We start from the raw sequence: 22,986 nt of genomic DNA, 5'->3' as shown, positions 1-22,986 counted from the left end.
CTCCCACCCTCCTTTTCTGCAGAGGGAGGGGAGATTATGGTGCTGTGGGTTTTTCCTTTTTAAAAAAAAAAAAATGCAAAAAAAAAGGTCAAATTCCTTCGCCCTTGTAGCAGAACAGATTTGAGGAAAAAAATTCCAGCAGAATCCTATGATAACATGCCTCGGCATTACATGGATCAGGATGGACCCCTGAGTAAGATCATGCCTCCCAAAAGGAAACTGCCCTTTTGGGGGAGTTTGGGCTGGGCTCTGGGCCAGGCAGTGGACTTGAGGTCAGAGGGTATTCTTGCATCCAGCAAGATGGAATGAGGGCTGCTGAGTGCAAGAGTCCCTTTCTCAGCTCTGGGGATAAAGCCGTGGGCCCACCAGGCATTAAGGGTTAAGTTTTTGTTTCCAGCCATTCTGGCTTTAAGGGTCATGGAGCCTGGGTTTGCATGTCAGTTATCAAATGAAACAACTGAGGTTCAGAGGGGTGATTGGAAGTGTTAATAGCCCCAACCTCTTAGGGCAGTTGTGACGATGCAGTGAAATGATGCCTATGAAGCCCTGCCCTATGCCTAAACGCACAATACCTAATGGCTACCCTGACTCTTCCCCGTGGCTTGTTCCTTCCTATACACTAGTCCACTTGAAGCCTCCGATTCTCTCCCTACCAGGCTCTTAAATGTGAGATGGAGAAGAGCTCTCTGACGCAGACAGGGAGTAGTGGGGCTTTGCCTACACACTCTGGAGTTCTATCACTAGTGAATTTCACCTCTGTGTCAGTTGCGCTTCAGTTTCCTCACATGTAAAACAGGAACATTGCCACTTGATTGACCAGCTGTGAGTCGTACAGAAGAGCTTGGGCATGCGGTCAGAAGGAAAGGCAGGTCAGAAATGTGTACCAACGACCTTGCCAGATGTATCAGTCATTCATTCACTCAGCACAAGTTCATGAGGGACAGCTTTCTCTGCAGAGCTGTGCTGGGCTCCCAGTGTTGGGGGACAAGGAGTACCTGGCCTCCAGTGGAGCAGAGACCATGGATTAGACTCAGGCCTGGGCTAGCTGCCAGTTGGTGGATGGCTCGTCCTCCTCCATCAAACACTCTTCCTGTCAGTGGTGTCCTTTCACAAAAAGAAGAAAGTTCCAGGTTCTTGGTAAGACGTTCAGACCTCTTCATGGTCCAACCTCTGCTGCTACCCATTGATCCCTAGGATAAGAGCCAGAATTGTTGATCTCAGACCTGGCCTCTGTTCCTCTATCACATCTGTAGAGTCTCATCTACAAGCTGAAGAATCATTCCCTCCCCTTTTTGTAGGTTCTGAATCCTGCTGTTAAGTCTTAGGTCAGTTTTATTCATGAAGACTTTGACAAAAGTTCAATATTACATTTTTATCCCAAGGTCAAAAGAGATATGCCCAAAATATGGATCTGATTAAGTTCTCCTTCCTCAGATTGATTATAGTAGCTGATCCAAATAAACTTGGTCTGAAGTTTGGCAAAGGGTAAGACTTTGGAGACTTAGTATCTGTTTTGGGGAAGTGGCTTTTTTATTTTAACCTCCCCTGGCATTAGTTTCCCCATCTATAAAATGCAGCAGCGTTACAGAAAGTGGACTCTGATGGTGCAGAAACCCAGCTCTTGACCTCTGGCAGCCTAAATAAGTCCAGAGCATCAAGGGCTTTGGGGCCAAAGAGAGTATGGTTCTTGTCTTGATAACATGGTCTTAGAGACCATGTGAGGACCTATGAAATAGAGGATGGTTTCCAGGCCCAGACGACTCCCATAGAGTTTGCTGATAAGCCCCCAGCATCAGGTAGGAGACATGAGGGCCACTTCCAGCCCTCAGACTAGTTGTTAGTTTCCATCGAAGCAGCTCTGCATTGTGGCAACCCCATGTAAAACAGAATGAGATGTTTCCTGATCCTGTGACATTTTCACAGTTGTTGGTATGTTCAAGTCCATTGTTGTAGCCACTGTGTATTTTGAGTGCCTTCCAATCAAGACTTTAAACCAGTTCATTGCAGGTCAATCCCCTGCTGAAAAGCTGCCTTTCCACTCCAGATGTACTGAATCAGAACCTATATTTTAACAAGAATCACCTGAGGATCTTGTGACAATGTGGAGTCTGATTGAGTATATCTGGGGTGAAAAGGCAGCTTCTCGGCAGGGGTTCATCCTAGGATGCACCAGTGGGAAGCCCAGGTTATATCCCTGGGTGTGGGATAATAAGGAAGGTGTGATCATAGAAAAGAAGGGCTCCTTGAAGGATTCCGTTAGGCGGAGAGGATCCTAAGCCACAGTAAATTGAAGAGTAAGCTGCTGCCCTTTGGTGAGGCTAGCTCCTGGCAGTGGGCTGTGTACTTGATGTTTCTTGTCTCAGTCCTGTGAGGCTGGTGGGGCAGGTGAGTTCCAGGGGAACCCATGGGCCATGCTGCTGACCCATGAGTGGAGGATCTTCTGGCAGACCACAGAGCTGCCCCTCGAGTTTCTGGTGAGGCTCAGTAGGTATCAGTAGCTCAGTCTGTGTGACCATGGGCAGCCGTCCCAAACCCAGACTTGTTTCTCTCTGGCATCCCATTCTGTTGCTTCACTTTAGACAAGGAAGGAACAAGAGCCCTTGGCCATTCCCTGAGCTTTTCAGGGGTGAAGCACCATGAGAACCTGCCCAGTCCTCCAGGGACCTGTGAAACTGGAAGGGAGAACCTCGGTCAACTTTGTCATTCCCTGTTCAGCTCTCTGCTGCTAGTGGACAGTTGCTATTGCATTCTGGACATTTGGGTTGGTGGCTTTTACAGTCTTGTATACCCCCTTTCTAGTCAGATACGATGAGCCATTACCTTGGGAATTGTCTGTCGGGGCTTGAAGGAATAGGACAGGAAGGCTGTGGCCATGCTTGTGTCTGGAGAGCTTAAAGGAGAGCAGGAGATTTGGGTGAACGGAAGGACAATGCACCAAATGTTGAGTGATCAACACGGTGGCATTGAGGAAGAGGAAGACAGAGAGAGGACATGGGAGATACAGACAACAAAGATGAACCCTTTTGCTTGTATAGTACTATGTTGTCAGTGATGGCAAACATTGATCTACAGGTAGGTAGATGGGTAGACAGGCTGAACTATTAGGTATGTCTATGCAGGGGGCAGTGTGCCTAGGACCATGTATTGGGTCGGCAGACAATGTTTCTACAAGTGTGTTTGTATGTGCTGTAAGAATTTCCGGGAGTATAGTAGAGCTGACAAGGGAGAAGGTTGTGGTCACTTCTTGGCCACAGCCAGATACCCAGAGGGAGCGAATAGTTGGACCTGTGAGCTCAGGACCAGGGGGCATCAAGCTCAGTTGGCGTAACATAACTACACAACAACATTGTTCTACCTCCTACTTTGGTAAGTAGTGACTGGGATCTTAAAAGCTTGCTTAAAAGTGAGTGGCCATCTAGATGCAATGATGGGTCTTTCCCCATCCAGAGCAAAGAAGAATGAAGAAAACCAAAGATGCATGGAACAATTAGTCCAAGGGACTGGTACACCATGCGATCCTCAGCCTATACAACTGTGAGACCAGAACTAGATGGTACCTGGCCACCACTGTCAACCAGTTGGAGGGGGATCTATGTAGGAAATCCTGTATAGAAAGGGAGAACAATGTGGAACAAAACTCAAAATTATTAAAAAAAAAAAAAAAAAGACCAGGTTTGCTGGTCTGATAGAGCCTGGTGAAACCCCTGAGACTATGGCCTCTAGCTGCCCTTCAGGTCTGGAATTGAACTCACTCCTGTGGCTTCCAGCCAAATAAAAGACCTGTTTATGGGATGAACATTACCTCAGGTAGATACACTCCTTGAAGAGATCAATCATGGGAGAACAGAAGGGCAGTTTATGTACAGGGAGACAGCTCGGGGGGGCAGGAGTACTGGGGAGGAAGAAGGAAGAGAGCTGTTACGTTGTGGGAAATTGCAGTCAATATCATGAGACAAAATGTGTATGAACTGTATGGAAAATGAATTTTGCTCTGTAAACTTTCACCCAAATCACAATAAAAATTTTAAAAAATGAAAAAGCAGGAATTCTCTGAATAGGCAAGGCAGGGGCCTTTTTAATATGCAGCTCACTTTCACTGTGTTGTGATTAACAGTGGAGCCTGAGTGTTGTGGAAATGGTGTGGAGGCTGGCGGGCAGCAGTAGAATGTGTCTTTGCAGCACTGTCCATTTTCAGAGCAAAAGGTAATCTTTTTTTAGGGGGAGAGGATTTGGTTGCTCTGACAAAGCATGTATCTGCCTCCTGTGTTCCAAGGAACTGATGTGGTTCTGCATCCTGAGTTCATCTCTACCTACCCATTTTCCTTAACACCAGTCTGTCCTGCAGAATCAGGGAGCGAGACACGTCTAGATACTGGCCAGCAACCCACATGGCTAGGAATGGATATTGGAAATCCTCACCTGGATCATTTGACTCCAGCTCTTTGTCTAGCATAAAGGAGGGTTGGGTGTTCAGGGCTGGAGTGTGGCTTAGTGGAGGAGTGGAGTAGGATGGAAAGAGATGAGGTTCTATCAGGTTTCCTCACTCCAGAGGTAGTAAGCAAGAGATAGGAATTAGCACCCCAGATAGCTGTGAGTTCACTGTTTACCAGCAGCCACACGTCTTCATGTCTCACATGAAAGAGGACATAGAAACACTTTTGGGAAGGAGAAGAGTGAATGAGTGATCCCAAAGATGAACATCTAATGGTCAAGCTCCCACAGGTCAGTACCCCCACTCCTCAGCCTGGTGGTTCCAACCTGTGGTCACCATCCTGGGTCATCAGGCCCTTCAGCACCATGCCCACTCCTGCCTCCATGCTGCATGGATGCTGTTCTCTGTCCAGAATCCACCCTCCCCATGTCCAGCCCTCCGCTGGCAGGGCACCTGTTCATCCTTCAAGGTTCTGTGTAAATGTCATTGTTGTATAGTTGTGGCTCTCTCACTGCCCAATGCATGTGGTACCTCTACTCCACTGTAGTGTTGCTGTGCTATTAGCCACACACTGAGCTCTCCAACCAGCTGGTGACTCTTAGGAAGGGCAGGACTGGAGGGCAAAGAACATTGCTGATTTCTGTCTATAGTGTTTAGCACATACTTGGCCTAGGGTTTTGGGCACACTGCCTAGTAGAGGGTTCTGCCCAGTCATACTGGGTACTAATGCCTTTTCCCGTGCTCCTGAAAAGAGTGCCCTATTGGATAAAGACATGCACACCCACAGATACACGTCCACATACAGAATTTCAAGAAAGGAGGCTCCCAGGGGTTTAGCAGCTAGAGAGGAAATCACCTGTCTTAGCCCCTGCTTCCATCCCAACCACAGCCATTCCAGGCCAAGTCCTTCCCTGGCTGAGGTGACTCCACAAGAAAGGCTTGAACAGTTTGAGCCTGCTCTAAGAACTGGGGGCTGGGAGTCAAGGCCCCCAAATGTTTGTGCTGGCGATGAGGAAAGAACTGGTTCCCCAGTGCTGTGGCAAGAATGGAACTGGTGAGGTCATCAGCAGGGAGACACTCTAGGGCTGGCCGGCTGGACATGGATGCTGGTATATTGTGTTATGATGACGAAAGATCATTTTGTTCAAGGCCAAGCACCAAAAAAAACAGAGCTTAGAGACTAGTGATGTTCCTAATGTAACATGAATTTTGGTGGGAGACCTAGAATTCAACTTTGCTGACCCCTGGTCTGGCGCTTATTCTAGTTGTCCTCACCTGACTAAATCTTGGCCCTAATCATACCTTAATGCTGCTGGACTTCAGTTTTCTTATTTGTAAAATGGAGTTAATTTTTGCTTTATCTGTCTTACAGGGCAGGTGTGAGGTTAAAGTAGATGGTAGATATGTTAATGTTATTGTTAGGTGCCATTGGGTTGTCTCTGACTCATAGTGATACAGTGTACAACAGAATGAAACCCTGCCTGGTTCTGCACCATCCTCACAATCCTTGCTATACTTGAGTCCATCATTGCAGCCACTGTGTCAATCCATCTCATTGAGGGTCTTCCCCTTTTTGTTGTCCCTCTACTTTACCAAGGATGGTATCCTTCTCCAGAGACAAGTATCTTCTGTCAACATGACCAAAGTAGGCCATTCTCGCTTCTAGGGACCATTCTGGCTGCACTTCTAGGACAGATTTGTTCGTTCTTCTGGCAGTCCATGGTATTTTCAGTTTTCTTCACCAACACCACTATTCAAAGGTGTCGACTCTTATTTGATCTTCCTTATTTGTTGTCCAGCTTTCGCATGTGTGTAAGATGATCGAAAATACTATGGCTTGGGTTAGGTGCACCTATTCAGAGTGACGTCTTTGCTCCTTAACACTTTAAAGAGGTCTTTTGTGGCACATTTTCCCAGTGCAATACATCATCTCATTTCTTGATGTTGATGATAGTAGATACAGTACTGTTTTATTATTTTTTAAATTGTGATTTGGGTGAAAATTTACAGAGCAAATTCACTTTCCATACAGCAGTTCACATACGCTTTGTCTCATGACATTGACCACAATTCACCACAATGCAACAGCACCCCTCCCACTTCCTCCCAACAGTCACCTCTTCCCTGTGTCCATCACGCCATGCACCCCTGCCCCCTGAGCTGTCTCCCCATGCATAAGCAGCCCTTCTTTCTCCCATGATTGTTCTCTCCAAGGGGTGTATTTACCTCAGGTAAATGTTCAACTTATATGCCTGTCTTTTGCTTGGCTGGAAACCACAGGTGTAGGTTCAGTTCCAGACCTGACGGGCACCTAGGGACTAGAGTCTCAGTGGTTCCACCAAGCTCTATTAGACCAACAAACCTGGTCCCCACCTTTTTTTTCCCCAAATGCTTTTGAGTTTTGTTCTACATCATTCTCTCTCTCTATCCAGAGTCTCCTACATAGATTCCCCTCCGAGTAGTTGACAGTGGTAGCCGGGCACCATCTAGTTTTTCTGGTCTCATAGTTATATAGGCTGCGGATTGCATGGTGTACCAGTCGCTAGGACTAATTCTTTCCATGAATCTTTGGTTTTCTTGACTATTCTTTGCTCTGGATGAGGAGAGACCTATCATTGCCGCTAAATGGCTGCTTGCAAGCTTTTAAGATCCCAGTTGCTACTCGCCAAAGTAGGAGGTGGAACAATGTTTTGTGTAGTATGTTATGCCAATTGAACTTGAAGTCCCCTGTGACTATGGTCCCGAGCCCACAGGTTCAACTACTTGGTCCCTCTAGGTAGCTGGCTGTGACCAAGAAGTGACTCCAGCCTTGTCCCTTGTCAGCTTTACTATACACCTGGGAATTCAGATCATACAATACACTTATATATACATATATACAATATACTTGTCTGCCAACCCTATACATGGTCTTGGGTATACTCCCCACTTCATGGACATACCTAATAGTTCAGCCTGTCCACCCATCTATCTACCTGTATACCCTTTGTTGTCTGTACCTCCCATGTACCTCTCCATGTCTTCCTCTTCCTCGATGCCACCATGTTGATCACTCACATTTGGTACATTGCCCTTCTTTTCACCCAAATCATTACTTATCTCTACCTATCTAACAGTGCTCCCTTCCCTCTCTTACCACCCCTGGTAACCAACAAAGAAAGTTTCCTTCCATAGATAAACCTTTCCTTGACTTTTACAATAACAGACTAATACAACATTTGTCCTTATGTGATTGACTTATTTCACTCATCATAATGTCATCAAAGTTCATCCATGTTATGCAGTGTTTTGCACATTCTACATTATTCTTTAGCATTGCATAGTATTCCATGGTGTGTATGTACCATAGTTTGGTTATCCATTCCTCAGTTGATGGACACCTAGGTTGTTTTCATCTTCTGGCTATTGTAAATAGTGCTGTGATGAACATGGGTGTGCATGTGTCTGTTCTTGTCCTGGCTCTCACTTCTTTAGGATATATACCTAGTAATGGAATGTTTGGGTCAAATGGTATTTCTAATTCCAACTTTTTAAGGAATTTCCATACTGCTTTCCACAGTGGTTGTACCATTTTTACAGTCCCACCAGCAGTGTAGGAGAGTCCCAATCTCTCCACATCCTCGCCAGCATTTGTTACTTGTTTTATTTTTTTCTTGAGAATTAAAAAAGACCTCAGTTTTTTGTTTTGTTTTGTTTTTTTCCTCTCTTTTCAATCTTGAGAACCATCATCTAGCTCAAGAATCAGCGAACTTTTTTCTACAGAAGGCCAGATAGTAAATATTTTAGGCTTTGCGGGCCATATGGTCTCTGTTGCAACTATTCAGTTCTGCTTGTTGTAGAATGAAAGCAGCTGTGGATAGTATGCACACAGTTGTGTGTGGCTGTGTTCCAATAAAACTTTATTTACAAAAACAGATGCCAGCTGGAGTTGGTCTGCAGGCTGGAGTTTGCTGACCCCTGCTCTGGCTCAGCTTGGTGACTGTGTTCCTGTGGGAGGCCCTTGTGCTACAGCTGGCCCCAGTCTCCAATCTGGGGATGCAGTGTGGTGCAGGAGGGTGTGAACCTTGGAGGCAGGTTAGGCCTGGGACAGGTGAGCTCACATCCCTGAGGCTTACTCTTCCCATCTGTGTAATCACATAGTCACAACCGGAACATGGAGGAGGCAGTGAGCAGTGTGTGGAGGAATTCTGTATCAGATCCCTGCAAGTATTTCCTCCTTTGGTTTTGAAACTGTTGCCTGCCGATGCTACGCCTCTGTGGGAGAAAGGATGCCTGGAACCTGGTGTGTAGGCATTCTCTAAGCACCTTCTGTGGGTGCCTTGGCAGGTGCAGGGTCATCCTGGGAAGCCAGAGTCACAGCTGTGCAGACCTCGTACTCACCCGTCTGCCCAGTACTCTCTGACTCCTCAGAAGGAAGGGTGGTCAGATGCGCCTTTGCTCAAATGGAGATCAGTAAATGTTTTGCTGATCTTGTACAGAGTGGCATAAGTGGTTGTAAGGATTCCTGATGCTTATGTAGAGGTGACCCCAAAAGGGAAGCATTGTATACATTCTTGCTCCCTCTACCTGTTGACTTACCCACCATTACCAAGAGGTTAGACCACCACCACTTGCCAGGCCTCTCCCTGACCACCTACAGCACCCTCCATCTGCTCATGTAGGTCCCAGTTGTTGTAGGCTCATCTGCCAGGCAACCACAATCCCCACCTGACTGAGCATTCTATGAGCGCCCAAGCCTGGTTGGGTTCTCCACAGATGGTGTGGCCCTAGCTCCCACTCCTGTCTGCTCCCACATCATTGCAGAAACCAGTACGGCCCAGCTCAGCCATTGAGGACCTACTGTGCATAGGTGTGCCAGGCCGACGGTTCTTCTCTCCCTTTGACTTGAGATACCCAGCTCCATCTCTGACCCATACACACGTACACATGTGTGCACACACACACGCATGCTCTGCTGCTTCCACCAAGGGGACAGATTGAAGCAAGATAGGAAGGCATCTCTCCAAGCCACTGCTGTGTTCATTTCCATGGGTCAAAAGGAGGAAGTAACTTTTCCTCTGGTGAACTGCATTTTAAAGTGGCTCCCTCTTGCTCCCTCACCCCCTGGCTGGCCAGCTACCTCTGCAGGGAGGCGTGTCATTGGTCCATGGGCACACCTTGGCCTTCTCCCCAGAATGCACTTACAGCATTTTCCATCCACATTTGTGGCCAAGGAGCAAATTGGATTGTCTGTCGCATGTCTCTTGCCATGTGTATAATTAATGTAATTTTATATTCACTCAATTAAGGTGGCACGCCCAACAGACAGATTACACAGGCCACCAGTAGTGCAGTTCCTTCTGTTTCCCACTGCTGGTCGATAAAACCCAATCCTCAGCCTCACCACACCAGTGGCTAATGTCCCACATTGTCAGGAGGGATGGGAATATCTGGAGTGTTTTATCTCTTAGTAACCTGAGGATGGTGCAGGACCATACAGTGTTTTGTTCTATTGTACATAGGGGTCGCTATGAGTCAGAGCCAACTTGACGGCACCTAACAACAACAACAATCTAAAACTCTTTAAGTTCCCGTTCTCCCAAAGGCCTTCTGAAAAGGAATAAAAGTAGATTTGGCCTAGATGGGTGTTAGGGGCTGCTCGGTTTGCCACTGGCAATGACACTGCCTTCTGCTGGGTAGCACTTGGCAGTTAAAGGACTCTCACAGCTTTTGCAGCTCTGTGAGTATAACCTGAGCTGCTCACCCCACTTTACAGGTGAGTGATCTGAGGCCAGGGTATTGAAGTCAGGGCCCAACCCTAGTACTTTTGGGCTGTCAAGACCAGTGCTCTGGCCACTGGCCACAGCCTGTCCTCCTTTATGCTCTCTTCCCAGACTTGCCTCTGAATCACCAAAGCCTGGAGATTAAGTCTCAGCTCTGTTTCTCTGTGAGTCTGTGGCTGCCAGACAGGGAAGGCGGTTTTGAGGAATGTGGGATGGCGCTTGGTGAAGGAGCAGAGAGTTTCTGGGAATATTGAAAGTCAGCACATAGCTTTTATTAAAGTTTTCTACTTAAAATAGTAATAATAAATTCAGATTTAATTTTTCATCTGATTTTTTTAATTTTAAGGAGTTGTCCTTCTCCACCTCCAAGAGTCTTTAGTCAAAGGACCAGCTTGATTGAGCTGTTGGTACTGACTTTTCTTCCTGGTTTCTTGAACCCAGAGGTGTTAGATGTATCCACCCAGGAGCTCAGGTGGCACTCTGGACTGTAGCATGTGGTCTGCCTGCTGGCTGAGCCACGCCTACTTGTCTGTTCCCTGCCCTGGTGGACACGTAGGGGTTACAGGCAGTAGGCTGCTCCCCTGAAGGATCCCATGGTCTGGTGGGAGGGACTGCCCCACACAGTAGGACCCACAACTAAGGCAGAAGGTTGGAAGAGGAACGTTCTATACCCAGCACTTGACTGGGTAGAGCTGAAAGGCTCCATGCAAGAGGGAGGTGTAGTGTTTCTACAGGCCGAGGAGGGCATTCCCAGCAGAGAGAGCTCATTAGGGCCAAGGCTGGGAGGCTGGAGAATCAAGTTCCTACTTTCCTGGGAAGTGGAAGCGAGTGGCTGTTGGAGTGTGAGGCGCAGGGTGGGGGTCATGGAAGATCGGGAACCTTCTGTGTGCATAGTCACACCCCTGCAATGTTTATAGAATGATGCCTGTTTTACTTAGGAGAAAACCAGGAGCAGAACAGTTAGAATATTTGTCTCATGGCTTGTACTGGAGGAGCTGGGATTCAAACCCAGGTCAGTGTAGCATCAAACCCCACTCTTTTCCCGTAATGCTACAAGACTGTCTCTTAGAGGATGGCTTCAGGTGAAGTATAGGGACTTCAGCCAAAACATGACACAAGTGACAGGTGGGTCCTGCTGATGTTTTGAAATGATTTTCCTCAGAGACCTCATACCTGTCGTGCAAGGGGAACACTCTGCTCTCCCACCATGTCGATGCTGGTGAAGGCTTTTCCACGAAATTGTTGGTGTTGTTTGAGTGAAACGCCCAGCGTTTGCCTCAGTCACCCATAGCAGAGCCTCCTGGGCCCTGTCTAAGTGGCTTTCAAGCTGATAGATGTAACACTACCCAGTGGTGAAATTACAGGAAAAAAGAATGAAAAGGAAGTGCAGGAGTTACATGTCTCCAGTCAGAGAGCTGGGGAAGGGCAAGTCCATTAGCAGGACCTAGGGGCTGAGCAAAGGCCTGGACAGGAAGTGGCTGTGTTTCCTGCCTCCTTTTCCTAGATTCACTTGCCCCTAAGCAGGGATGTCCCTGTGCCAGGTTCTCCCACCAGGCTCAGGTTCTCTCCCTTGTCACCTTGTGAAGTACAGTGCCATGGAAAGAGTTTGCAACAGTCAGGGGCCTGGGTTCTTATCCCAGCTCCCTGTTGGATCATTGAGAGACCTTGCCTTCATCTTCTGACCACTCTGGGCCTCAGTTTACCTGTATGGGAAGTATGAACAAGCTAGGCATCACCTTCTTTTGATGCCTCTGTCAATTTAAACTGACACTAGAGCCTGTCTGCCACTGTGTCTTCATCCTTCTCCCCAAGTGGCCTAAGCTCCCCAAGTCAGGATGTGGCTGATGCACCTCCATGCCCCAACTTGGTACCAGCTGGACACCTGACAGGCTAGCACTGATGGTAGTCATGAATGAATGATGACATCCACCCATAAGTGCACCTATATGTGCATCAATGCCTCTAGCATTTATTCCCGCTCCTCACCTTCTTTGCACTGGCACATGCCATGGAGACTTGTAGAAGAGTGGAGTTGGTAAGATCCCCTTGGGATCTAGAATCACAGCTAGCTTTGAGTCCTGACTCTACCACTTATAACTAAAACATTGGACTATTCTTGTATACTTCGTCATTTTTCTGAGCCTCATTTCCTCCACCGTAAAGTCACGTGATTGGTAATGTTAACTGTGAGGAGACAAGGGTTAAGGGCACCAGTGCAGGTAAAGACCACAGCAAGTGCACGGATGTGCGGCTCCATTATTGTTACTGTAATTACCCCCATTTCACGGATGAGAAAGCAGAACTTTGGAGCGAGGATTCTTATCCATTTCTTCCCAAGCACATGACTGGCATCATGATGTCATAAAGAGGACCCTAGGCTGCAGTTTGGAAACGTGGCTCAGCCACCAACTTCTGTCTGTGGCCTTGGGAAAGTCACCATGCCCCAGGCCTCTCTCTTCTCTGAATGAAAGACGTTGGAGGGGAGGATGACAGAATCTGTTACAGCCACCCGACAAACAGGTGACCTCTGGGCAGGTGCGATTCTCCCTAAATTTCCAGGAAGGGGCACTTGGCTGCCCTAGTCCAGCCCGAGCCTGTGCACCACCTCTGTGAGATGCCAGGAAGCTTTATTAGGCAGCTCTGAGGTCCTTGGGGGTGGGGTGGGGTGACAGTCTAAATGGAGCTGGGCACAGAGGTGGAGGTAGCTTGAAGAAGAGAGCAGCCTCCATACCACCATAGGTAAAATCCCCAAATAAGAGCCTTTTTTATTTGTTTGCCTCCTATGTAGCCTCTTGCCCAAGTTGGGTAACAGATTAAAAAGCCACAAAGTCCATTTTCTCCAGATGTGCATGTCCAGTGTTAAGAATGCAGGCTGCAATGAGAAGACCACTTATTGGTGGCCCAATTAAAAAGGAGCTCTGGTGGCACTATGGTTAAAGAATTGGGCTGCTAACCAAGTTGGTGGTTCAAACCCACCAGCTGCTCCACAGAAGATAAATGAGGCAGTCTATGGGAGCTCTGGTAGCATAGTGCCAAGGCACTTGACTGCTAACCAGGAGGTTGGCGGTTCAAACCCACCAGCCACTCCTCGGAAGGAAGGTTGGGCAATCCTACTTCTGTAGTGATAACTGCCTCGGAAACCCAAGGAGGGGTCGCTAGGAGTCGGGGCCGACTCGATGGCAAATAACAACTAACAACAACATTGTAAAAACTTACAGCCTTGGAAAGTGGTATTTGCCGTCGCCTCAGCTCTATTGAGTTGTGTATCTATCCTTCATGGTGCAATGACCTTCCTCAAAAGGTTCCTGCCACCCAGCCCGGCTGAAGGACTCAGCAGCAGCAGCCAGATAGCGTGGCTGTTTTGGACAGGAAGGGTCTTGGTACCGGCACCCTTTACATTCCTCTGGATTAGGGTTCTCACTGGAATATCCCACCATTAGTTTGCATGCTGTGTCCAGAGACCTAAGTGCTTATCCACGAGAACATTTGTTTGTTATGGTGAATGCCAAATTTGGAGAAAAATCAAAAGAATCCATTATTGGCGAAGAAGAGGAAGACAGTGACGCCGGTGTTGAACTGATTGCTGAATTTAGATTTGTGCCTAGTGATGAATCCGCATTGGAAGCAATGTTCACTGCAATGCATGAATGCCAGGCTTTGCATCCAGATCCTGAGGATGAAGATTCAGATGATTGTGATGGAGAGGAGTATGACGTGGAAGCACATGAGCAAGGGCAGAAGGACATCCCTACATTTTATGCCTACGAAGGATTATCCCTTATAACAGCAGAAGGCCAAGCCACATTGGAGAGATTAGAAGGAATGCTTTCTCAGTCTGTGAGCAGCCAGTATAACGTGGCTGGGTCCGGACAGAAGACTCACTAAGAGGTTTTGAAGATGGGATGGAGGTAGATACTACACCAACAGTCACTGGGCAATTTGAGGATGCAGATATATTGACCACTGAAAATGATCTTAAGATTCTACCCTTTTCTATAGGGGAGAACTTGGTGCCTCTTATACAATGGAGTGGGGTTTGATAAAATTCTTTCCTTCTCTAAAACTCAACTGAACCAGTGCTTTCTTGGGACAGACTATACTGTGACAACAGGTTGTCACTAGCAGAAGAAACTTGTGACCTTCATTAACAGAGCTGAATTAACTGAGAGGGTATTTGTAGTTTGTTGTTGGCCCCAAAACTTTATGTGTGCAGGTACTCTCTGAGTAGCCCTGTAATTTTTATCTTAACGAGACACATCTTCTGTAAGGTAGTAGGTCTGCGTGGTAAAAATGCGCAGGCACTTGGAGGTGGAAGTTACTGAGTGGGGAAAGAGAGACAGAGAGCTGTCTCATTGCCACAGGGGCATCTTTTACTAATTTTGAGCTCAGGTTAATTTTTTTCAGGCATCTCTAAGTTGTTTCTTCAGAAATAACCCCACCACACATGCCATCACTAACACAAGTCTTAGGCTTCTGACTAGCTTTTACTCCTTTGACCATGTTTACTTCAGCCTGCAGAATTCTACTCTGTTTTGTTATACCCATCAATCTCCAACCTCTTAGGTCAGTTCCTGTCATAGAAAAGTGAAATGGGGATGAAATTCTCAATGTACTTCACATGAGAATTGTTTTATCTTTGTAATAGCTTAACAAATCTAGGTTTTCTGTTAAAAAACAAACAAACTAACAAAACTTACAGACTTGGAAGTCCTATGGGATACTTCTGCTCTGTCCAGTAGGGTCGCTCTGAGTTGACATTGACTTGATGGCAGTGGGTTTGGTTTTTTAAGAATGAAACCCAGGGCAGCAGAGTCTGTGTTTCCTTGTGGGAGTGAACAGCCCATCTGTCTTCTTAGGAGAAGAAAATGTTTTCCCCAAACCCAGGGCTCTGTCCTATGCTGAAAATGTGCCAGGCTGGGTGAGGTCCCCCTAATGTTACACACCTCACTAGGAAACCAGCGCAGACATAGAGGACACAGTCCACAGACAAGTCACCACATCCATACCAGCTCCATCCTCAGTGTCTCTGCCATCCGCACCCTACCTGGAGCTCTCTGGAGCTGTGTGGAGGAGGCAGAGATGCTGAGGATGGAGCCTGTTGGTGAAATGGTACACCTTTAGCTCTGTGTGTGAAAAGCTTTCTAATTCACACAGCTCCCATTAGTGCAAGGGGGGGTCTGTGAGCAGAGTGTGGTACATAAGCAGCACCTGCCTGAGATGGGAGAGGAACTTTGTGCTGGGGGAGGTAGATCCTAGGCATCACCTGCATCAAGAGTGTGGTGGGCTTTTTTCTGGGCAGAGGGGAGTCTCTGGACTGTTGCTTCCTCCCCCAATTTTACATCCTCTTCTCCATTCCTCCCCATAAGCCAGAGAGGCTAGGCCAGGCACTCACTGGCCAGCCTCACCCCTACTGCCCCTGGACTTCACTGCTCATTGGGAGGCCTGATCTTGAGGCAGCCACACTGAGAGCAGGTGTGCCACATGCACTCAGTGCTCAGTCACCAGGGTCTGGCAGGTGACAGAGTAAAGTGCAGAGGTGAGCCACACACACAGCCCTGCCCTCTGAAGCTCACTGGGCCTCCCAGAGGAGTCCCCTTACACCCTAGAGGAAGCTTGGGACAATAAACAGAGCCGTCCAGACCCGGGCCTGAATATTGGCCCTTACTAAGGGCTGCCGCTGATTGTCCCGCTGTGTGTCAGGCACCCCTGGGTGCTTTACATACGTTTTCTCTGATCTGAAGTGGAATCAATCACTCGACTGCTGGCCTCTTGACTGTGACGTGTCCAGAGCCATTCCACTCGCCCCGAGGAAGCATTCAGTGCTACCAGGAAGGGAAGAAAGATTGTGAATCCTGGGAGGATGAGCTCCTTTCTTGCCAAGAGCTGAGGAGTTACGAAGCCCACAGAAGGGCCCAGTGCCCCCTCTTGGCAGCTGGACCTCACCCTTGAGCCCTTCTCCTCTGCTCTTTTTATTTCCCTTTTTTGGGGGTTGGCTTCAAATTATCTTGTTTACATTACACCCAAGTTTCGTGGTACAAAAGACTTGCAGGTGCAAATATGTCCCGCCTTCATTAACTTCCCCTCCCTTTTTAATTTATGTGATTTCAATTTTCCTTCCCTGTACTGTTAATTAGGGGACCCTCTAATCAGTGCCATTATCACAGTGGTATTCATGTTTAGGAAAGCCGCTAAACAAATGCTTGCAAAATTGCTAAATGGCTAATTAATGTCTGTTAATTAAGAAAATTGCTCATGGTAACAAACCATGCCGTTGCTGGCAGCCGCTAGAAAGACACACACTTGTTGAAATTAGTAGCGTGGCAGGTAGGGGAACATCTGCGCCGCGGGCCTTTCCGGAAGTGAGCAGCCTCTTTTACAGGGCCAAGAACCTCACAGGCCTGTCCTCAGCACCATGCTTGGGTTCCTGTGGGGGCCCTCCGTCTTTCTCTGCACACCTCTCCGTCGCCATGGCCTGTGCCCACCCATCTCTTCTTCCCAACCTGGGCTGTGTTTCCTGAGCAACAGAAGGCTCGCTCCCTGGCTCCACCAAAAAAGAGTGAAGAAGAAAACCCTACCTAGGTCTCTCTCCCTGTCTATTTTTAATTTAAGCACACTCATCCCCAATGCATGTTTTGAATTTTTCACAAAAGAAGCTCCCAAGGATAACAAAACAGTCGTGGGCAGAGAAGTCAGGGTGTGGTGCCCCATCACCAGTGTCCATGTGTCCAGCTCCACGATGCCAAGGGGTGGGGAGGTGTGTCCATGCCAGGGCCCTTGCGCTCTGACTGTAACCCGCATTAGGAGGGGCATTTGATGTTGCGATCCAGAATGTTCATATGCCTGTATGCATTTACAGATGAAACAGCAGTTAATGAAAAATATCTGCCTTAAAACACACAAAGCTCTGGTATTTTCTCTTTTTTCTTCTGTTTTGGGTTTTTTAAATATGTTGGTTGTAACCCACTAAATTGATTTCACAACCCACTAATGGGTTGCAACCCACAGTGTGACCAACCCTGTGGTCTAAGTGAATTCATCCTCCCATCTCTTCTGGGAGGAGTAGAGGTCAGCGTAGCCCAAAGCCTTGGGGATTGACTGAGAATGGTGGGTGCATTATCGCCTACAGTGGGAAGCCCGGCTCCTCCAGCCAGTCAGCCAGCAGACAGAGGCTTCTACCTTGGTGTCTGAACCTCGCTGTATATGCCCCTACCTCTGCTAGAGCCCAGGGCTGCGGGGATGGGGGTGGGTCTTGGACCCATCAGGTTTCTTGTCCTGGCTCTGTCCCATACCAGTTGTGTGGCCGTGGCCATCCTTCAACCCTTGAGATTCGGTTTCCTCGTCTGTAAACGTAGGACAAAGAAACCCTTCCTCACAGGGCTGTTTTGAAGTGTAGGTGAATTAATGGACCGTAAAGCCCCTGACCCATCACCTGGCACTTGGTGGGCGGTCGGTAACTGTCTGTTCTTCTCTTCTCCCCATTTGTTCAGTCTCTGGTGCCATCTCGCTCCTCTACCCCTGATGGTCATGTTTATCCGCCAGTGCCCTCAGGGAAGCCAGTCTTGGCTCCCATCTGTCCTCTGTAGATTCACTGCTTGGGCCGCTCCCTCCCCTGGATGAATCCTGCCTGGTGTTACCTGCAACCTGGTCTGTGCCCCAGGCTCTGAGCTCCTTGAGGGCAGGGACCTCACCGGGTCCTTCCTGCAACCTCAATAAGTATCACTTTAGTCCTCCACCTTGAGTACTTGGCAGAGTGGGTGAGATGGCATCCAGAGCACTTTGTTTCTGGGTGTCCCTGTACTCTCTGAGCCAACCCCAACCAACGTATTTAACATGGCAAACTCTGTTCAGTTGGTAGGCCGTGTCTGAGACCTTACTCCTGTGTGATTTGACAAAGGTGCTTGGTTTTATTTTTTATTCTTTTCCATCTCCTGTGAACATATTGATCAGCTTCTGTCCTTCCCACTCCTCGTTTTACACCACTGAGCCGGCAACCCAAACAGCAGCTCCCCCCACCTTCCCTGCCAACCAGAGCCCGCCCTCCTGCACGCCAGCCACCCACTCTTCGTTTTGGTTTAATTTTTGTTCTTTTAAGCTTCTCCTGCGCTTCTCCATGTGCTGTGATCTATAACCTGCCTCTACTGTCTGGCCTCACAGGGTCCTCCGGGGTCACAGCCCTCGCCGCACGCACAGCCTCCACCTCACAATCCTAGCAGCATGATGGGACCCCACAGTCAGGTAAACGCACTGTGGCTCGCCCGCCCGCTGGGCGCGGGGCGCGGGGCGCGGAGGAAGGAGAGAGCCAGCAGAGGAAAAACAAAAATCAAAACGCTCTCTAGCCATACCCTTCAAGTCTCTATTGACAAACTAAGTTAAAAAAAGAAAGAAAGAAGCATCCAACTTTGCTTTTCTTTCTTTCTTTTTTTAAAAGATAGTCTTCATTCCTTGGCCATCACACCCAGCCTGGATACAATACCAAAAGAAAAGACAAACTATTTCTGTGACCTTGTCAGCGGCCTTTGCGTTTTTGTTTTTTCCTCTCTCACTTTTGGTTTGGTTTTTGAGTTTGGTTAACCATTCGTTTGTAACCAAAGCTGCATCCCGGCCTTTTCTTTGCGCACTCTTGCTGCTGAGAGAGCTTTTTTGCCCATTCCCCTGCACTCAGTTAGGGAGCCCTCTGCCCCCTGACCCTTTTTTGCCATGTTTCCCACCCCCGTAGACCCTCGCTCCCCGCCCCATCCCTCTCTGTCGGTGGATTTTGTGTGTGTGTGTGTGCACGTGTGTGCTTGTGTCCAGCTTTGTCTGCAGACCCTTGAAGTTTATTTACAGACCCTCTCTCTTACTCTTTTATTTGCCCTTGCCAAGAGCAGAGGTTTTCTTCTGCTCCCCTTCATCGATTTACCTGGTCTCGGTGTCCTTTGCAAAGTCCCAGGTGCTGCCCCTCCACCCAGAGTAGCTCTCTGTGAACTTTGCAGAGTCGCAGAGTCGGGGACACGCGTTGTGTGAATCTGTTGTTCCCTTTGCCCAAAGGAAGCTTTGCCGGAGGGAAGAGGCCACCGGGAGAAAGAGAGTTTAAAAGATCACTAGTCGTAACAAAACTGGACTTTGTGGAGTGGAGAGCATTTGTGTTTGTCACTGTGCAGTAGCGCAGGCTGTCATTGAACTGATTCCCTGTAATTGCAGCCTTTTATGTCACCGCGATACGCAGGCGGCCCCAGGCCCCCGATCAGAATGGGAAACCAGGTACTGTACCTTTTCATGTTCTGTCTTCTTTTACTCAGTCGCCCTTGGCCTCTTGGACTTTGACTCAAGTCAAAATCTGGGGAAAGGATTGGGAGCTGGGGGATAAGAATTGGGGGTGGTAAATGGATAGCTTACAAGGGGATCCCAAGAGAGAACACAGCACCTCCTCCCAGCATTTCACCTGCTTCTCTGGTGAGCTTACTGCAGCCAGTGCTGGACCTCGGAGGGCAGCAGCAAGAGCAGCAGTGGTGGCGGGAATGCAGGGTTCCAGCTATTCTAGAGAAGGTGGTAATGCCCCTGCCCCTCCCTTCCAGCCCCTTCTTGGAAGAGGGTCTTCCTCCTTAATGAAGTTAATTGACAACGTGCATTTTTTTTCCTGGAAGCTTTTGAGAATTGCCAAGGCTGGTAAATATAATCCTGCTATTAGGGGGAGAAATGGCCCGTAGGAATGCTTAGATCAGGAGCCTGGGTGCAGTGGGGCAGGACATTTGTGAGTTTTTCAACAGTGTCTGCCTGCTTTCCAGACCCAGCTCAGAACAAGGAGGGATTTGTTCATATAATTAGAAGAGTGGCCTGCTTACCGGGTGAGCTTTTCAGCCCGGGGTCGTGCGCCCTATGCCGGCCCATTAGGGTTGGCAGTTCTAGGTGGTCTGGAGAAATCGGCCCCCAGGCTGCCCTCCTTAGTTCAGTCCATCCAGGGACAGGAGGAGGGCTAGAGAGCTAAAGATACAGAGATGCATCTTCGAGGAGACACAGGCTTGAAAGAGACTGTAAAGAAACATCAGGGAAATTTCTTTTCATGCTCCATAATTTATTTTGGCCAAAATACTTTTTAACGTAACTTTTTCAGTGACTTTGCAAAAGCTCTTCACAAAATCTGACAGCAGCACCAACCCATCCAGCCCTAAGTGCCCTTGGAGCTAGGAATTTCGTTACTGACTGGATTGGTGTTAGCTGAGTGTGGTTCCTTCTGGACCTGAGGCACTGCAGGAAAGCCACTGAGTGAGCTGATACAGGAACTATGGAGAGATGCTTCTGATTTGAACGAGAGGCCTCGAGTTTAAAGTTAATTTACTCAGGTCTTGCCTATTGGGTTTCTCACTTTATTTTTCTCCTAAAGTCCTTTGTTTCCTATTTTCTCTGACATGGGGGGAGGTATACAGGCGTAGAAGAATTAGAACTAACTTTTGAGCAGAAAGGGACCTTTAGATACATCGCAGGTGAAGAAACTGAAGGTTGGAATAGACAAGTGACTTCCTGCAGTCAGAGCTGTTTTCCACTCGTCACTCCTCCATTCTGTTAGCTGCAGTAGCTAGTTGTAAAATGGCTGCCCCTGCCTTTAAGTTCAACGAGTCACCAAGTGGGCCTTGGCCTTTGTACTCACGGGCCCCTGTGGCGGCTTCCCTCCTGCCCACCCACGGCACCCCTTCGCCTGAACTGGCCTCAGCCCCAGGGGGAGTCCAGAGTCTTCCTCACCATCGTTGTGGCCCTTCCTCTGGCAGTTTAAGGGACACAGAGAGGAAGTGTGTATGTTTCTATATAGCAGTTAAGCATAAGCAAGAGAAAAAATGGAGAATAAATCCATCATCTGCACCAGGCATTACATGCAGCGGCACACCAGTTTCCTGTGAACTCGAGAAGTGTTTGTTCTCCAAAGAGGGCTATGTATGCCTCTTGAGCAGATGTCACACCTGGGGGCTTCTTGGAGGGCCATCAGCTGGAGCTGACCAGTTGAACAGAGACCTCGATGCCACCTGCGTTGGCTCGGCCCACTCCTGCCGCAGGTGGAGGAAGCAGAGGCAGAGAGAATTGCTCTAGCTCACACGGTTCTTTCTAAGTTTGCCTCCTATAGAGTGATGGGAACGAGAGGCCACAAGTCTCGTAGAGCCAGTCTCCCTCCTGCCTCCCTGGGCCAGAGGTTTGAGGCTGTGGATGCATATAGTGTCGCTGGTTTTCAAGTGAGAGTGGTTGCGTGGGTGGTGAACAGTGGAGTTCTGCTGGGTTTGGACAGGAGGGGAAGTTGTTGGGCAGCACTGCCACACACGTCGCTGTGGAGTGTGTACCCAGCCGGCCTGGCTGACTGACTCAGGCAGGCTGGTGAGATTTATCTGATGCCTGGGCAGAAACGTACTGTGCCTTGCCCCATGGTGCAGTAGGAGGGGAGCTGGCCCAAAGCACCTACTGCAGCCCCAGAGGTGTATGTACCCTATCTGCTTGCAGTCCCATATGCAAACTATTGTTTTTCCTTTTGAGGGCTTCAGGCTTCTCAATGGAAGACCATTTCACCTGGGTCTTTCCCTATCTCAGGATTACCCCAGTGAGTGAAGGAGAAACCAACTCCCAGGTCCCCTCAGAGCCTCTAGCTGGCCCAGCTTTGTCCCTGGAGTTCGGACACATCAGGGTTAGGGGAATCCAAGCAGGAGCTTCCAACAGGAACTGGTGGTTGTCATAGGGCTTCTGGAGAGGGAGTGATTGCCCAAGCCCCGTGCTGGTCCACCAGGGTTGGATGGGGCCGCTGGTTATTATACTGGGCAGAAGCTTGTAGCCAGTGACGCAGGAGGTCCCCTGTCTACCCACCTCAACCTCCTGGGAATAACCAGACAGCCTCAAAGGCAGGCCTCCCTTCGTCCTCTCAGAGTCCTATAACCAGACGGCTATGAAAATCCCAAGCCCCCAAGTGGGCGAACACACACCAGCCAAGTAAGTCAGAGCCTGGGAACTTGGGGCAAGGAAGCAAGGCTGGGAGAGAGTGAGAGTCCAGAACAGGTCCAGAGATTTGGAGAGACACACTCAAGCCTCCCCAGGCAGACGGACCCAGCAGATGCCAAATGCTACTTAGTGAACTTGAGGCCCTCCCCAGGCTCTCACCCAAGCCTTTCCCATTGCATTCTGACACCAGAGAAAACCACAGCACCTTGTCCTTTCCCTTGCCACCCGCCTCCCGAGACCTGTGTAGAGTTCACTACAGGTCTGCAGGCAGACCACGCTCCCGCTGGGACTTCTCCTTCCCCCTTTTTTTTTTCCCATATTGTACCTCAATTAACTCTAGTACCAAGTAAATTATTTTTAATGGGTTTTCACAGCAAGTGTGCCAAGCATTCACACGGGAAACCCATGGCACCTTGTCCCCACCTCCTTAATTACACCAGCATCGGCCACTGGCATCAGGTTTTGGAGAACAGGTTTCCTTCACTGCCTTGCTCATCTAGAGGCTTGCTCTTCATCACTGCTGCTTCCAACCTGGGTTGAAAGGTGGCGTTTCACGTGGTAGAGGAAAGCAGGAAGCCGGGAGACCTGAATGCTTTCATGTCTCTTTCAGCCCCCAGGAGGAAGGCTTTGGTGATGGAGGGCCCTTGGGCTACTCTTTTCTGCCGCTGGCTCTCAGTTTCCCCATCTGAATCTCAAAGGCCTCCCATAATGATAGGTTTCAGCTAGTGGTCTTAATCCCGTGATTTGAAGTTAGAGAGCAAATGAGCTGTATTTCCATGAGGCAGAGACAGGCTTGGCTTAAAGTGCAGTGGCTGAGCAGGGATGGAGGGGGGAGAGCACTCT

At 48.6% G+C, this 22,986-nt stretch overlaps 1 protein-coding gene across 1 annotated transcript in view; it reads left to right on the top strand.

The window, feature by feature from the left end:
- Nucleotides 1–22,986, top strand: part of SSBP3 (single stranded DNA binding protein 3) — a 200,698-nt gene that overhangs the window by 152,516 nt on the left and 25,196 nt on the right. Inside the window, exons 6-7 of the mRNA XM_007945938.2 lie at nt 18,349–18,429; nt 19,375–19,434. Of these exons, the coding sequence (XP_007944129.1) occupies nt 18,349–18,429; nt 19,375–19,434 (141 nt within the window). The remainder of the gene's footprint in view (nt 1–18,348; nt 18,430–19,374; nt 19,435–22,986) is intronic.

The sequence above is a fragment of the Orycteropus afer genome, unplaced genomic scaffold (assembly GCF_000298275.1).
Source record: "Orycteropus afer afer isolate SDZICR_OR568_19922 unplaced genomic scaffold, OryAfe1.0 scaffold00145, whole genome shotgun sequence".
Taxonomy (NCBI): domain Eukaryota; kingdom Metazoa; phylum Chordata; class Mammalia; order Tubulidentata; family Orycteropodidae; genus Orycteropus; species Orycteropus afer.
Note: the sequence above shows the minus strand (reverse complement) of the source record. Positions and strands in the feature narration are given on the sequence as shown.